The 15,284-nt window shown below is 38.7% G+C and overlaps 1 protein-coding gene across 2 annotated transcripts; it reads left to right on the plus strand.

The window, feature by feature from the left end:
* The first annotated feature begins 4,314 nt into the window (after window positions 1-4,314).
* Window positions 4,315-13,139, plus strand: nfil3 (nuclear factor, interleukin 3 regulated). Of its 2 annotated transcripts, none has more exons than XM_066711377.1 (2): window positions 4,315-4,526; window positions 11,175-13,139. In XM_066711377.1, the coding sequence occupies exon 2, from the start codon at window positions 11,390-11,392 to the stop codon at window positions 12,809-12,811; it is 1,422 nt and encodes a 473-aa protein (XP_066567474.1). In that variant the 5' UTR covers window positions 4,315-4,526; window positions 11,175-11,389; the 3' UTR covers window positions 12,812-13,139. The 2 variants fall into 2 exon arrangements, with proteins under 2 accessions (XP_066567474.1, XP_066567475.1); XM_066711378.1 differs by lacking the exon at window positions 4,315-4,526 and adding an exon at window positions 5,189-5,516.
* The last annotated feature ends 2,145 nt before the right edge of the window (window positions 13,140-15,284 follow it).

Genomic DNA, 15,284 nt, shown 5'->3' on the forward strand with positions numbered 1-15,284 from the left:
TTAAGTTCCTTGTTTTGACTGGTGTCAAATTTTAAACCTTTTCTTTTCTTCTGTTCTTGAGTTGATGGTCCTGCACAAAGTTTACATATCCTGATTTGTTTATGCAAAATGTGCATTGCTATGTATATAAAACGATTATTATATTCTTAAAATGTTTAATGAATAGGTGCAGTATTGTGTTAAACAATATTTTAAGTAAATATTGTTACTCTATACTCTATGCTATGTAACCAAAAAAAAAGCAAGACAGTATTGAAAATGTATCAGTAATGTACAGCGTGTCACACAATAGGTCATTAAGTGAGATTAAACCTAAAGGTTTTCTCAAGCCTTAATAGTAGTAGTTTGAATTGTTGCATTGTAGAGATCAGAGGATATGAAGCCTTTATGCATAAGTCTAAATCACCTGTTGTATATAAAATGGGCAAACTCTGAAATAGTATTGATGTATTTTTATTGAATCCAGCCTTACACTTAAAATAAGCCATTATTAATACTTTTAATTGCAATTGAAAACATGGCCAACAATTATTAAAATATTAAATGCATGATGTCTACCATCGCACATCTATGTTTGGATGTGAGTTAGTGTCAATGTGTCATGTGTATATACAAAAATGTATATACAAAGAAAAAGTGGAAAGTTTGAATTCTAATCTGCAATGTAATTTAAACATTGATATTATTTTTCTTTGTTTCATATAAATCCATTGTTCCTGGTTGGAATGAAAAATTGTATAATCTATTATGATTCTTTCTCTAAAGCTTTCACTAATCCCCTTTTAACATGTCATTACCTCGACACAAACTATCAGGTCATTTATTATTGTTTTTGTGATTGATATTTGATGCAAGTAAGGTTAGAGGCAGCAGCAGAAACATTGAGAAGCTTGCCTGGTTACTTTATTTTCATTCTATTTGTGCCAAAAAAAAAAAATCTTATCTATTTTTAGTTTTTTTTTTTTTTTTTTAATAAGGTGATATTATTATTTGTTGTAAAGTGTTTACTAACCAAAGTATCAATTCACAAAAGTGAAATCAGACTGAAATATGTTGTTTTCGTTCATTTGAACAGAACACCTTGGCTTAATGTATAGTTATGACTTTGTGTATTCTATATTTGCTATGTGTGTGTTATTTCTCAATTTGGAGTTGGAGATACAACTTGTTACAATTTTGATGTCTTTTTTATTTTGCAGATAGTCTACATTCAGAAACATTCTTGTAAGTCAGTGTTAGAGAAACGGATTTGTTTATTAGGATGATAACCTTAGAGTATGAGCAGAAACTTATTTTGTAGCACTGAAGCAATGTGGAATTTTGGATGAAATGTAGTTATCACTGATTAAAACAGACTGAAATTACCTACAATTTTCTATATTCTTTCTTTGTTTATTACTGGCAAGTGTCTTGGTCAGTGACTGCAGTTTTGTATAGATTTTTTTTTAGTTAGTTGTAGACTATGGTTAAAAAATGTTTACATAGTAGAACAACAAAGCAATACCTGCACAGCAGGTTATACTTTTCAGCACTAGATGGCACTGCTTGTTGCATTAGAAGTATTAATAATAAATGTAAAGGGTATGTGGGGTTTATTAAAATGCTTTCTCTGGTCTGATACACAACAAATAAGCATGACATACACACCAGTATGTCAGTGTCCTTTTGGACAGTACACAAAACTGTAATCAAAGTTGTAGTAGGATTAATTGAGAGGTGTGCTTAGAAAGATTATCTAGTATAATTTGCAATTTCTTTGACAAACTTTCTTTAAACATCTATATTTTGTGCATAATGTTTTTTTTTTTTTCATTCCAAGCCACTGCACCTGATAGTCTAGTTATACTATCAGTTTTACTTTTTCTAATTGAAAATCATGCCATTCAATTCTGTAACCTCTTAACTGGCATAATGTACACCTCAATTTAAAGCGGATGAGTGATGCTAAATAAGATAAGTCTCTGCCACAGTCTGAGCCGCTGAAAGTCAAAGCTGGGAGTGTAGTCGATGGCAAACACAACAACTGAAGCCAGATCTTGTCAGAAGTTTCAGCTAGTCTGAGCCTGTTCAGTAATTGTTTTGCTGACCTTTAAAGAAAATCAACTTTCACCTACAGGCCAATAGATGTCAGTCTTCCCTCTGGTTAAGCGACATTATAAACCAATGTCCAAGTATGGAGACAGTGCTGTGCTGAAGGGAGTGGTGTTTGCTGGGATGACATATGAATTCAACTGTCTACTTTTAGGGAGGGAGCCTACAAGACAAATTAGGAGTGTTCATCTATTTGTTTTTTGCATGCTAGAAATGTGTGCAATGTTAACAAAATATGTACATACATGTATTTATAATGTACTTTATTGTTGGATAAGGAAGATCAGGCTTCAAAACATGATTTCTTTAAATTGTATTTGCATTTGTTTTCCTTTCAACATGTTAATATGAATATATGTAATGGAATGTCACTACAGTCTTAAAGAATCTGCCTTATTATATACAGAGACAGACCAGCAGATTCAATCAAAACTTCAGTGTGCCAACAAAAGTGGTGTAAGGACATAAATATGCTATCAAGTCCTGGGTTTGTAACTTCTGGATTGGTTTGCAGTTTTTATTTCAGCTCCAATCTTAGTTAAAAAATACAACTGTTTAAATTAAACAATTGGATGTGCCCTTCAAATTCAGAACAATGTCATGATCGTATAGTGCCATTTTCTCCTAAAGGTAAAGGGAAAATTGCTGTGTAGAGGAAATAATATTGCTGTGATCTCACCACATAAAAGTGTCACAATTCAGGAAACAATGCGTTCCATATTACACACTGCAAAGAGAGGAATATTTCACGTGTTGGAAGACTATTGAAATGATAAAAAACAGAGGAAGTTTGGTAATTGCATTTCTCAAATAAGCTGGAACACTCCGATGTTTCATTAGCCTTGTTTTGCAGTATAATACTGAAGCTCTTTCAAAGACCATATTGACGAAGAAGACAAACACTGCTTGTGTTGCATGCAGAGGGGGGCAGGGAGACAGAGGAGGTGGGAGGCTGGGACATGTTCTTGGTGGGGATATTGTTTGCGCTTGCCCAACAGTTGGGAAACTTAAAGCACACAAAGCTATATGATGGTCAATTTCACTGCTTTCGGTCAATATATTTAATATAATTCAGTTTGTTCCAGCTTGGGTTAACTGAGTGGAGAGTGCGGTCAAAGACCGCACTCTCCACTCAGTTAACCCAGGCTGGAACAAAGAAGTTAGTTTAAAACTGTGTCTGAAGCATTCAAAATGCTCACACACATCCCAACACTACAATCCTTACCCAAGAGACTTCTCTGAAGGCTTCTAAGGCAATGAAAACAGACCCGGTCCTCTAAGACATGCAGCTGAGCCTCGAACCTGCAAAGCAAAGAGTTAAGACCAACTGAAGGGCAACCCAATCAAGTTGTCAAATTGATGACCACCCAGCTGTCTCCACCCCATTCAGTCTTTGAGGGTTTGTGTGTGCAGTTATGTGTCATGTTTTAATGTGTCATGTGTATGCTGTTAATACTCGGCTTTGCAATTATCAATTAAAGTACCTCCAGCTGACGTTTATCTGCGAGTGACGCTCAGCAGGGTTCTTCGCAGAAACATGAGCTACGTTATTCAAGAAATACATCCGAAGTTAACTTCTATATATATATATATTATACCATGACCGCCATGCTAATTATGGGCATATGTAGTAACAGCACTCAGAGAGATAACGTAACCTTCCGTTAAGTTTAATTTTATATAATCTCTGCTTCCAAAAAAAAGAAAAAGAAAAATCCATATGTCGACAGTATTTAGTTATCTGGCACTGTGTGGATTGACTTACAAGGTAGATAAGTGTAAACAGTAAATTATTAATAAACTATCAAGTAGACCTTTCTAGGACAAATAAAGCCCCCTATTTTGGCCACTTTAAAACACATGCTCTCCGTCCTTCCCTTTGAATTGTATACTGTATAGTGTGTCCAATTTATAATGAATATTATTTTTAAATTAACTGAAAAACTACTGATCCCAACACAGTATAGTACCGTGTTAAATAACTGTCTCTATCTCTGTATCGGACAATTACATAAAATGTCAGGCTCTCCCACCCAGCAGACTTCACCCTCTCCATGCGTTATGCAATGCGTGCGGCTCCGTGCTGGAGCTCAGACACAGTTGCTCTGTTTTCGGATGCTCGTTTATTTGGTAGACGGCCCCCTCATTGGTGGAAATGGGAAAATGCCGCTTTCCGATTGGCTGTGGCGAGTGTCAATAACAGACTGTTGCCAATACGTTTCTATCCTGACCTACTAACACAGATCCGCGCAGGAACAGACACTCCAGCAGGAGAGAGCTGGGCAGAGAGGGCCGCTCACTGCCATTGGATTTCTTTTTGTTGTAACCACCGCGGACACTAACTTCTGTCTTTGTCTAACAAGGTTTTTGTTTTTTGAGCTACCATGCCGCAAGACTGCACCGATTCGCCATTTAGTTCGTCCTCGATTTAAAAGGTAACACAACTTGCCTGCTTTATTGTGAGAACATGTTCTGTTGTTACTTAATTGTGCGGATTGATTCATTGGGATACTCGCCACTTTAGGGAAACAGTTCCAGTGCAGCGCAGCCGGAGTGGCGCGTCGTCTCCCTTCACAAGGAATGACTGTATCCCTGTAAAAGCTGGGATACATTAGTATCCAGTTGTGACTCGCCGCGTTCTAACTTGATTGATGAATTGGCTTTGATGAATTGTGCTGGGATTGAGTGACTGGGCACTGCTGGCGTGGTGTCCACACTGTAAACAGCATTGCTGTAACCATGGCATAGTGACCCAGAAAACAGGTCATGTGAGAGCCTGGGCTGTTGTTCCGACTGGACAGAGACATGTCAGGATAGAAAGTCATGATTTTTCAATTGTGTTGTGTGTGTTCAATCAGGTATTTCCCGTGGGCAGTTGTAGACAGTCATTATTGGATCAAAGACCGTTTTGTGTACAAGTGCTGATGCTGGCTTTGTTTTTTAAGTTTTGTATGGATGCCGTGCATTTGATTTCCATTTTGAAGTAAATCTAGCCTACATGTGTACTTCAATTTATATATGCATACGTTATTCTAGCATAAACATTTGTGATTCATAAACATAGTGGATTTTGTTTTTAATCTAGACCATACACATGCCTTCGTCATCACGTTTTTGATCGATATGATCAGTTACGGTTGTTCGGAGGACAGAAGACAGTCGTTCCTGGAAATGTTGCATAATTCAGCCACGGAATGTGCTGGCAGGGGGAGAAGGGAGCTGATGACGCGGTTTTGTAATCCTGACACAATGAAGGAATCTGGGACACTGACATGGACAGCGTGTGTAACAATGTAGACGTTTCATTTGGACTAAACGAGCAAACTTGTTTTGGCGAGTTACTGCGCTGCAAATGCACAGATTGAGCGGATCCAACTTTTATGGCAACACCAGACCGAGCGTTATTAGACTGACAAGTGGGACAAGTAAGTGAGGCTCAATGCTTGATAAAAGACCAGCTCGCATCAGATTTACGATTGAGACCGTGATGTGTGCGTCTGTGCTGTATCTAGACGAGGTCCAAAAGTGCACTTCAGGATCGGGTTAAAGGTCATGTTTTGAAACGGGGGATGTCTCTCGCAACAATAGTTGCACTTTGTGCTGATGTGATTTGGGTTTCACCCACAGTGGCACGTCCAAGGGCGTTGGTTATTCTTGCACAAAAAAGGGCAACGCTGAGACATTCCGACGTGATCTTCAAATTGCAACAGCAAATCACAACATCAGAAATCAACGGCAGCATATGTGTTGGTTTGACGCCTTCCCATTTCTGTTTCATTTCGGCAACTTCAGCCATCGGCTTCTGGACACCGTGGTGCTGGAAGAATTGCGAATACAATACACAATATTCAGGTCACAGGTGTTAATGCGCGGCTTATGGCGGTCCTAGGCGGTGGCTGTGTGTCTGGCGGGCACACGTGTGGATGGCAGCGCTGCATTCCTTTGTTCCCGGGCTGTAGTGCACACGCCCGCTGCCGCCCCAGTCACGTAGTGTCGCAACATGCAGCTCCGCGCTGCAACCCGGGGCCTGTGCCACCCATGCTTACCTACTATTATAATGATAATAATACTTATTATTTGTCTACATGCCTTGTTTAGGAATCAGAATGTAATAGAATAGTTTAGAATTAAATTGAAGGTCATCTTGAATTCAAATGATTGTACACCACTTAACCTTATTCATTGATTTACACTGATAATAATAGTATCGCAGAGTTAACGCCACGTCCCGACCCCGCTTTTATTTTCTATTTTTAGCCAGCACTCCATCACGTGGGGGAGCTTTTGCACTATTTTTATCCCGCAGTAATGGCCCCGAGTTGTGTGCGTGTTAAGTTCAGAGGTAGGCAGGGCAGGGAAGACACCAGGACAGTGTGCTGGACGGTGACATAACCGGAGGCAATGGAGGTTACAGAGGCGGTTGCATAAGAATCTGCATTTTGGAGCAACATTGCAGAGTTCAGATCTGGAGTTAAGGCGTGCCAGCGTTTCCAAAGCCAGCAGAGCACAATTGCCGACAGGGATATACCAGAATAACAGGAATAAAAACAAAACCCTATTTAACTTACGGAAAAGTAAAATGATGGAAAGTATATTCTGTGTGTTAGGCTATAAATATGCATAGATTAGACTTACTATAGATTTAAAAAGTCAACTTTTTGTTTGCTTGGTGGAAATCAGTTCCCAAAAGTGGGCTTTTTTAAGCATAGCATCTAACTGTTGTATCTTATAATATATATTTTCACAATAGCCTAGACATTTTACCACACAAATTGTATTCAGGCTACCCTACACACTGGAGGAGAGTGTGATTCAGATTTAATTGTGGATTTTCGTTAGAAAACAAAGTCCATCCGATTTTGGACACCGGTCTCATCTTATTCCCAGTGTAATTATTGCACAAGGTGAATTGACATTCTTGTTGTGCCCATAATGTGATTGCCGGTGGTATTGACTAATAGACAAGTAGTATGTGGATTCCAGTTCCAATTGCCAAATGTTTTGCACCTACCAGCCATAAATATAATTAGAAATTAATCTGCTAAATGGAATATTCTTGATTATTATTTTTTTGGTTACTATAAACAAGTTTCTTTAAAAACACACACACACATTTGATTTAGGGCATCGTGCATATTTCATGTTTATGTACAGTGAGGGAAAAAAGTATTTGATCCCCTGCTGACTTTGTATGTTTGCCCACTGACAAAAAAATGATCAGTCTATAATTTTAATGGTAGGTGTATTTTAACACTGAGAGACAGAATAACAGCAAAAAAATCCAGAAAAACGCATTTCAAAAAAGTTATAAATTGATTTGCATGTTAATGAGGGAAATAAGTATTTGATCCCCTATCAATCAGCAAGATTTCTGGATCCCAGGTGTCTTTTATACAGGTAACGAGCTGAGATTAGGAGCACTCTCTTAAAGGGAGTGCTCCTAATCTCAGCTCGTTACCTGTATAAAAGACACCTGTCCACAGAAGCAATCAATCAATCAGATTCCAAACTCTCCACCATGGCCAAGACCAAAGAGCTGTCCAAGGATGTCAGGGACAAGATTGTAGACCTACACAAGGCTGGAATGGGCTACAAGACCATCACCAAGCAGCTTGGTGAGAAGGTGACAACAGCTGGTGCGATTATTCGCAAATGGAAGAAACACAAAATAACTGTCAGTCTCCCTCTGTCTGGGGTTCCATGCAAGATCTCACCTCGTGGAGTTTCAATGATCATGAGAACGGTGAGGAATCAGCCCAGAACTACACGGGAGGATCTTGTTAATGATCTCAAGGCAGCTGGGACCATAGTCACCAAGAAAACAATTGGTAACACACTACGCCGTGAAGGACTGAAATCCTGCAGCGCCCGCAAGGTCCCCCTGCTCAAGAAAGAACATGTACAGGCCCATCTGAAGTTTGCCAACATCTGAATGATTCAGAGGAGAACTAGGTGAAAGTGTTGTGGTCAGATGAGACCAAAATCAAGCTCTTTGGCATCAACTCAACTCACCGTGTTTGGAGGAGGAGGAATCACCCCAAGAACAGCATCCCCACCGTCAAACATGGAGGTGGAAACATTATGCTTTGGGGGTGTTTTCTGCTAAGGGGACAGGACAACTACACCGCATCAAAGGGACGATGGACGGGGCCATGTACCGTCAAATCTTGGGTGATAATCTCCTTCCCTCAGCCAGGGCATTGAAAATGGGTTGTGGATGGTATTCCAGCATGACAATGACCCAAAACACACAGCCAAGGCAACAAAGGAGTGGCTCAAGAAGAAGCACATTAAGGTCCTGGAGTGGCCTAGCCAGTCTCCAGACCTTAATCCCATAGAAAATCTGTGGAGGGAGCTGAAGGTTCGAGTTGCCAAATGTCAGCCTCGAAACCTTAATGACTTGGAGAGGATCTGCAAAGAGGAGTGGGACAAAATCCCTCCTGAGATGTGTGCAAACCTGGTGGCCAACTACAAGAAACGTCTGACCTCTGTGATTGCCAACAAGGGTTTTGCCACCAAGTACTAAGTCGAAGGGGTCAAATACTTATTTCCCTCATTAACATGCAAATCAATTTATAAGTTTTTTAAAATGCATTTTTCTGGATTTTGTTGTTGTTATTCTGTCTCTCACTGTTAAAATACACCTACCATTTAAATTATAGACTGATCATTTCTTTGTCAGTGGGCAAACGTACAAAATCAGCAGGGGATCAAATACTTTTTTCCCCCACTGTAGTTATGCTTTAGTGATCTGAATCAAGTTAAAGCACTTTCAAACACATTATAAACATATAAGGTGTGCCAAGATTAATTTTTCACACAAAAAATCGTTAGAGACTGCAAAATATAATACATTATACTTCAGAAACGGATGTTTTGCAACAAAGACGCTGATTTTGTTTAATAACTTTGTGTGCTCCTCGCTTATTTTTCTTTCTTCTTTCTTCTCCTTTTTAATGACGTACTTGTGAAACGAGGGGAATTTTCTAAACGTTGCCCTAGGAAATGACTTTTTCAAGTACACTTCAGTTTGTGTGGGAAAGGTCAAATGTATTTATATAACTGTGCCTTTTGTATCCATGAAGGTACTTGCATTGGTGTGCTTTTTAAACTGCAAAAGATTTTAAATCTTCAAGGTAGCAACCTAGCATGATTCTCTTTTTCACAGAGGTTTAGGTCTGTTAATGAGTTTTAATTTCCTTTTATCCTGTGGCTTCTATATATAATTTACTTGTTATGATAGGGTAAATGTTACATGAATTTGAACTTTTCTGCCAGTGCTTTCTGTGAAATGTATACCATTTCCACTGTTTAATGTCATTCTTATCTTCTGTATCACATTCTTGAATTCAGCAGTCCTGTTGCAAGACTGACAGTATGGGGTTGGTGTTTGTTACATAATGTCTGGACTGTGAGAGATCTGAGTTTTCACGTTTTCAAAACAAAGCTGACAACCCAACGATCTCTTCTTACGCGAGTGTACTGGTGCAAGTTGGTTATGGTCAGGTTGTTTTTTTATTATCTTGCTTAGCTGAGCATACACTGCCAAACCAAATCTTTCCTGAGAATAGTACTACGAACAGTGTTTTCCCCACAAATTGTCTACAGTACAGTAAATCAGGTGCCATCTGGCAAAACATTGTAGGCATGTTTTTTTTTTGTGGAACATTATCATGATTGTTTTGTTCAAAGCTAAAAAACAAACATTTATTATCTTTAGCTGATATGCAGTTAAATATCTAGTTTATGGTCATGATTTCCATGATTCCCCCCCTTCATCTGGGTGGCACCAGTCTTAACAGTCACTGGATCCTCTCAGCTGAAATGGCCTGGGGAATACCGAGATGAATTAATAATTTGTATTTTTCCTTTCTTGACTCTCTTGATATCTAGTATTTGAAGGGGCTTTCTTACACAAAGGCTTAGGTTTCCTGTGCTTATTAATTAAGACTTCTAACATTTGGTGGCGTAACTTTTTCTATCTTTTATCTACATCAGAGAGTGCAATGCATAGCACAGTTAGATATTGACATTGATCGTGTGTTGTTGTGTAAGAACTATGACTTAATCTTGAAACAGTGAGATGTGTTTCAAAGTATCATTAAAGGCTTGGATACCTCGAGCGGCAACGTAGGATGTGTTACTGCATTGGAATATCAAGAATTAAAAGAACAATGGGTCATTGTTCTAATTAACCCATTCTTCAGTCAAGCAGTGGAGTTGATATCGGTACAGTGGTACTTTTTCATTGCGAGTTTCTAAAGCTTGTGATTTCAGAAATGTACGAGCTAATCCCTTAAATATTTTGTATGCACTAAACATTTTCTTATTTTATAGTTGTGTATGTATTGGAAGTGCTTTGGGCAAAGGTATATAGGGTATCATTAGAGGCAATTGGTGAATCATTTGTTCCTTTTTTTCCTTTAATTGTCTTAAGAAGAACCCACTGCAGGCCCCATCCGTCACGATTCACTGATGTAATTAAATTTGGATCAGTCTGCACGGTCAGGTTGATCTAGCATCAGCTGCAGTGTCTTTATTAAGTTAGATTTCATTATGTTCACACATTGCCAAGGGGCACATTGAGTCATATTCACAGGAAGCTGCTGTGGCCACTGAACAACTATTAATTTTATGTTGTGCTTTTATAACTACAGTGGCTGTATTTTAGTGCCATTTATGTGTTTAAAAAATATAAATAAACATTTTTTTCAGGCTCCGGTATCAAAAAGATAATAAGCAGACATTACTTAATAAATGCCTATAGTTACAAAAAATATCTTCCAGTTTAAAACTGTATTTAGTCACTCCGCTTGGATAAACAAGAGATTTAAAATACCCTACAAGGGGTCTGCTGAATTCCCCTAGTTTCTTGCAACTATTGAGTCATAAGGGGAGATCTCATTAACTGCGATACAGATGTACTGAGTCAGAGGAAACTGTTCTTGGCACAGGGAGAGAAATCCAGATTCGTTATGGTAGTGAACTGTGGTAGTACATTGTGAAATAATGAAATAAATATTTCTATATATGAGGCCAGTTGCAATTGTTTCTTATTTTGTTTTCTTTTCTCCCCCATATAGGTCTTTGAGAAGGTCTGCAACTGATGAAGGAAACCAGCACATTTTGAATACACCATCTTTGAGGAAAACTGAAAGATTGTGCCTGGCTTTTACTTGCAAAAGCAATATGAATATGACATTCTTGTAGAAATTTAAGTATATATATATATATATATATATATATATATATAGTGTATATATAAAAAAAAAGCCAAAACAGTTTTCAAACACAGAATATGCAAGCAATCAAGAAGGAACAGCCAACGATGGACTCTTGTAGTGGAGATAATGTTCTAGTACTGGCTGCAGCTTTACAAGGCTCAGATGGGGACTTGGTGTCTCACAAATTACCAGGTGTGGGCTTCAAGTCAAAAAACTCGTCGTGCCGCAGAAAACGGGAGTTCATCCCAGACGAAAAGAAAGATGATCAATACTGGGAGAAGCGCCGGAAAAACAACGAAGCTGCCAAGCGGTCCAGAGAGAAGCGGAGGCTCAACGACATGGTCCTGGAGAATAAACTGATGGCTTTGGGAGAGGAGAACGCTACCTTGAAATCCGAGCTGTTGTCCCTGAAACTCAAGTTCGGTCTAGTCAGTTCTTCAGCCTACGCCCAAGAGGTGCAGAAGCTTTCAACTTCCACCGCTGCGTTCTATCAGGAGTTTAACTCGGCCAACACGAGCAGAAGCTCTTACTCCGGGGACCCAGAGCCCCCTTTGGTCAGCAGCAGTTGCATTTCTGTTATAAAGCACTCTCCGCACAGTACCCTGTCAGATGCGTCTGAAACCTCTGTGATTGCCCAGGACAGCCCTCTGCGGAATACTTGCAGGACCCCGGAAATAATCAAACGAGAACCACTAGAAAATGTCAGTTACCCACAGGAGGCAAGAGAGAACAGTCCTTATGACTTGTACCGGAACTACATGGCAAACCCATTCCCCGTAGGGTACTCCCAGCCTTCTCCCATTTTACAAATCGTCAGGTCTTCCAGCAACTCCCCCCGAACCTCAGAAGGGGACGAAGGCACCGTGGGCAAAGCTTCAGACGGAGAAGATGAACAGCAGGTTCCCAAAGGTCCGATTCCTTCTCCGGTGGACCCAAAGATCGTGGTCGCTTCTGTCGTTAAGGTACCAGACGCACACTCCTCAGCCCTGCCCCATAAACTTAGGATCAAGGCCAGAGCCATTCAGATCAAAGTGGAGGCCATAGATCCGGACTATGAGTCTTCAGGGAAACCGTCTTTTCCCATTGGCATGTCTGCTAAAGGGTGTTATGAGACGGGGAAACGCACAGCTTCTGATTTGATCCAGTCCTCTCTCAGTCCTTTATCTCTCCAAGTCAATAATCTCCGGGACTGGGCTCACCGGCCAGAGCACTGGCATAACAAGGACCAGCCAGAGATCATTCAGAGTGGCTGCAAAAACAGACTGTGTCCCAGCTCGCCTGGGCCGTTCACGAGTAAACTCATTGTTGACCTCAAAGACAGTTCTTACAATGACACAGAGTCGGAAAACTTGTATTTAAAACAGGGAATTTCTGACTTGTCGGCAGAAGTTACATCTCTGAAAAGACTTGTTACACACCAGCAAGTGTCTGTTATAGATTCATGCAGAAGCACCACTGATAATGGCTCATTGTCTAAAGGAAGTTATACAAAGTGAAACCTGTTTGTTTGCACATTGTCCCGATTTCCACTGGAACTTTGTCATTTCACTGTAGTGTTAATATGGTGTCTAAATTATGCAGTACCTTTTTTTTTTTTTTATGGATGATGTCTTGTGCACAGATTGTTGCTGTCAATGTGTCTTGATTACCATTGTGTACAGTCTAGCAGCCTAAAGTTAGGCTCGGTGTAAAATAAATGTTCACTTTTTCTGTTTTTGTTGTAAATTGTATGTTTTCATTTACAATAAATGTATGTAGATAAGAATGTAAAATGCTTGTTTTTTTATAAAATGAGAATATAAATACATGGTGGTTGTGCTCAAATATTTCCTGCTTGGGCTAGGTCTTCATCAGTGTGTAATTAAGCAATAATGCATGACGAGGGGTGGGTGTGTGTGTGTGTGTGTTATGAGACGGGATGTCACCACTTGGGTGCAGATAAGACGTGTCAGTGTAATTTGTTCACTTACACACTGGAATACATTACTGCTATTACACCATGATTATGAAGTAATTTCAGTACAGATTAATAGATATGCAAAAATATTTACATAAAATGAGACTATGGCCCCAAAAATGATGATGCAAGTATATCTTTATTTATTGGTGACCTATGTTAAACTTTAACCTTTATAGTTGATGTAAATTAGAACTTTCATTTTTCAAACTTGTTTATACAGTAGATTGGAGGAAGTGTGGCTATAATACCCAAGCCAATATTAAAGTGCCATGTAGTTACACACTAGACACCATGCTACACTGAATCCTCACTCATCCTGAGAAATGTTAAAATGGGATGCAAGTAGAATTATCTATGAATTGTGAAAAACACACACACACTTGCACATTCCCTTTAGAAAATTATCAAATAAATAAAATGCATTTAATATCAATCTTCCACTTTAAGCAGCTATGTTTTCAGGCACCATTTGAATACTGTACCAATGTGTATTTATGGCATTAATGTCCCACATATAAGAGTTGAATACACTTTCAGGTTTCCATAACTCTTACACCTTCTATTTTTTTTACATTTCATAGGGCTTAGAATGTGCAAGTTTGTTTTTCACATACAAAAAAAAAATCAGATTTAAATAAACTTCTTATAGAGTTTATGTCTCTTCATTTATATGTATTGCCATGTAAAGGAGCTGTGGTTTGATATTTGAGAAGATAAAGCAAAACTATGCCAGAACCAACGACGGCACCAAATCAAAACTTCAACCACACATCAACTGAAAATGGAAAGAAAAGCACTTGGGGACTTGATGGCCGGTTTCACATTAGTTACAACGTAAGATCCTCTTGAACAAAAACCCACCAACAAGTATTGGATCTAAGTTTGAGGCTAAACATGTTGCTGTGATTTTTCCATTTGTGTCAAATATGGCTTGGAAATGGAACATTTTACCATATAATTACCAGTGTACACAAGGATAGTAAAAATGTACAAATTACTTTTTATCTGCCTCATACACTGTAAATTGTAAATGAAAAGGGACAATCAAATATTCGAATGACATGCATGTCTTGGTCAGTCCAATAAAAACTTAACCAATACTGTTATCAATCAGTGAAAACTCATATTGTTTAAAAGAGGGTAAAGTGCACAAGTGACACAGAACATAATAAATCATCCCTACATGGCAGTACAAAGTACACCTAGAAAATGTGTGAGAAACCATTACCATGGCCATTACAGAAAAAATAATACTTCAAAGGTGGTGTAATGACTGAATGGGTATGATACAAAATCTATTTGAATAGTACTTACAAAAAGTCTCACAATTTATAGTAACGGTCATATTTAAAGAAAAACAAAACACAACCATCTCCCTCATTTATAACAATCTGTGGTTTCTGGCTAGAAATTTTAGAGCTAATTATAAGCATGGAGTAGATCCCAACCCCAGTCCTGGAGGACCCCCTACCCTGCTGGTTTTTGTTCCAACCCAGCTCTCAATTACTTAATTGAACCCTTAACTGAACTAATAATTTCCTAAAACAGAACCGTTTAATTATTTAAAACAGTAGGGGTTTAAAATTAAGTATAGAACTGTATAAAGAACTTATTAAGGAACCAACTTTTTTATAACATTTAAAAAGTCAAATCTAAGCAGATTAAGACTTCAATTAAGGTTCAATTAGGTCATTGGGCTCATTTGGAACAAAACCCAGCAGTGTAGAGGGTCCTTTAGGACCGGGGTGGGGTAACCCTAAGGGTGTAGAACATTTTAATATCGTCATCAACCAAGAATGAACGTATCCAATTACATTAAATACATATGGCTACCCTAGTCAAACTGTAAAACCATGCAATTGTTAATGTTTCCTGTGAATAAACAGACAATAAACAGATCTTCATTACCAAGATTTAATACCCTTCTCAGAATAAAGTAATGTGTTCTATTTAAATGGGAAAATTAAGTTCAGTTTGGCAAATATGCAATCAGCATCCGTCTCCAGCTC

The sequence above is a fragment of the Amia ocellicauda genome, chromosome 8 (assembly GCF_036373705.1).
Source record: "Amia ocellicauda isolate fAmiCal2 chromosome 8, fAmiCal2.hap1, whole genome shotgun sequence".
NCBI classification, from domain to species: domain Eukaryota; kingdom Metazoa; phylum Chordata; class Actinopteri; order Amiiformes; family Amiidae; genus Amia; species Amia ocellicauda.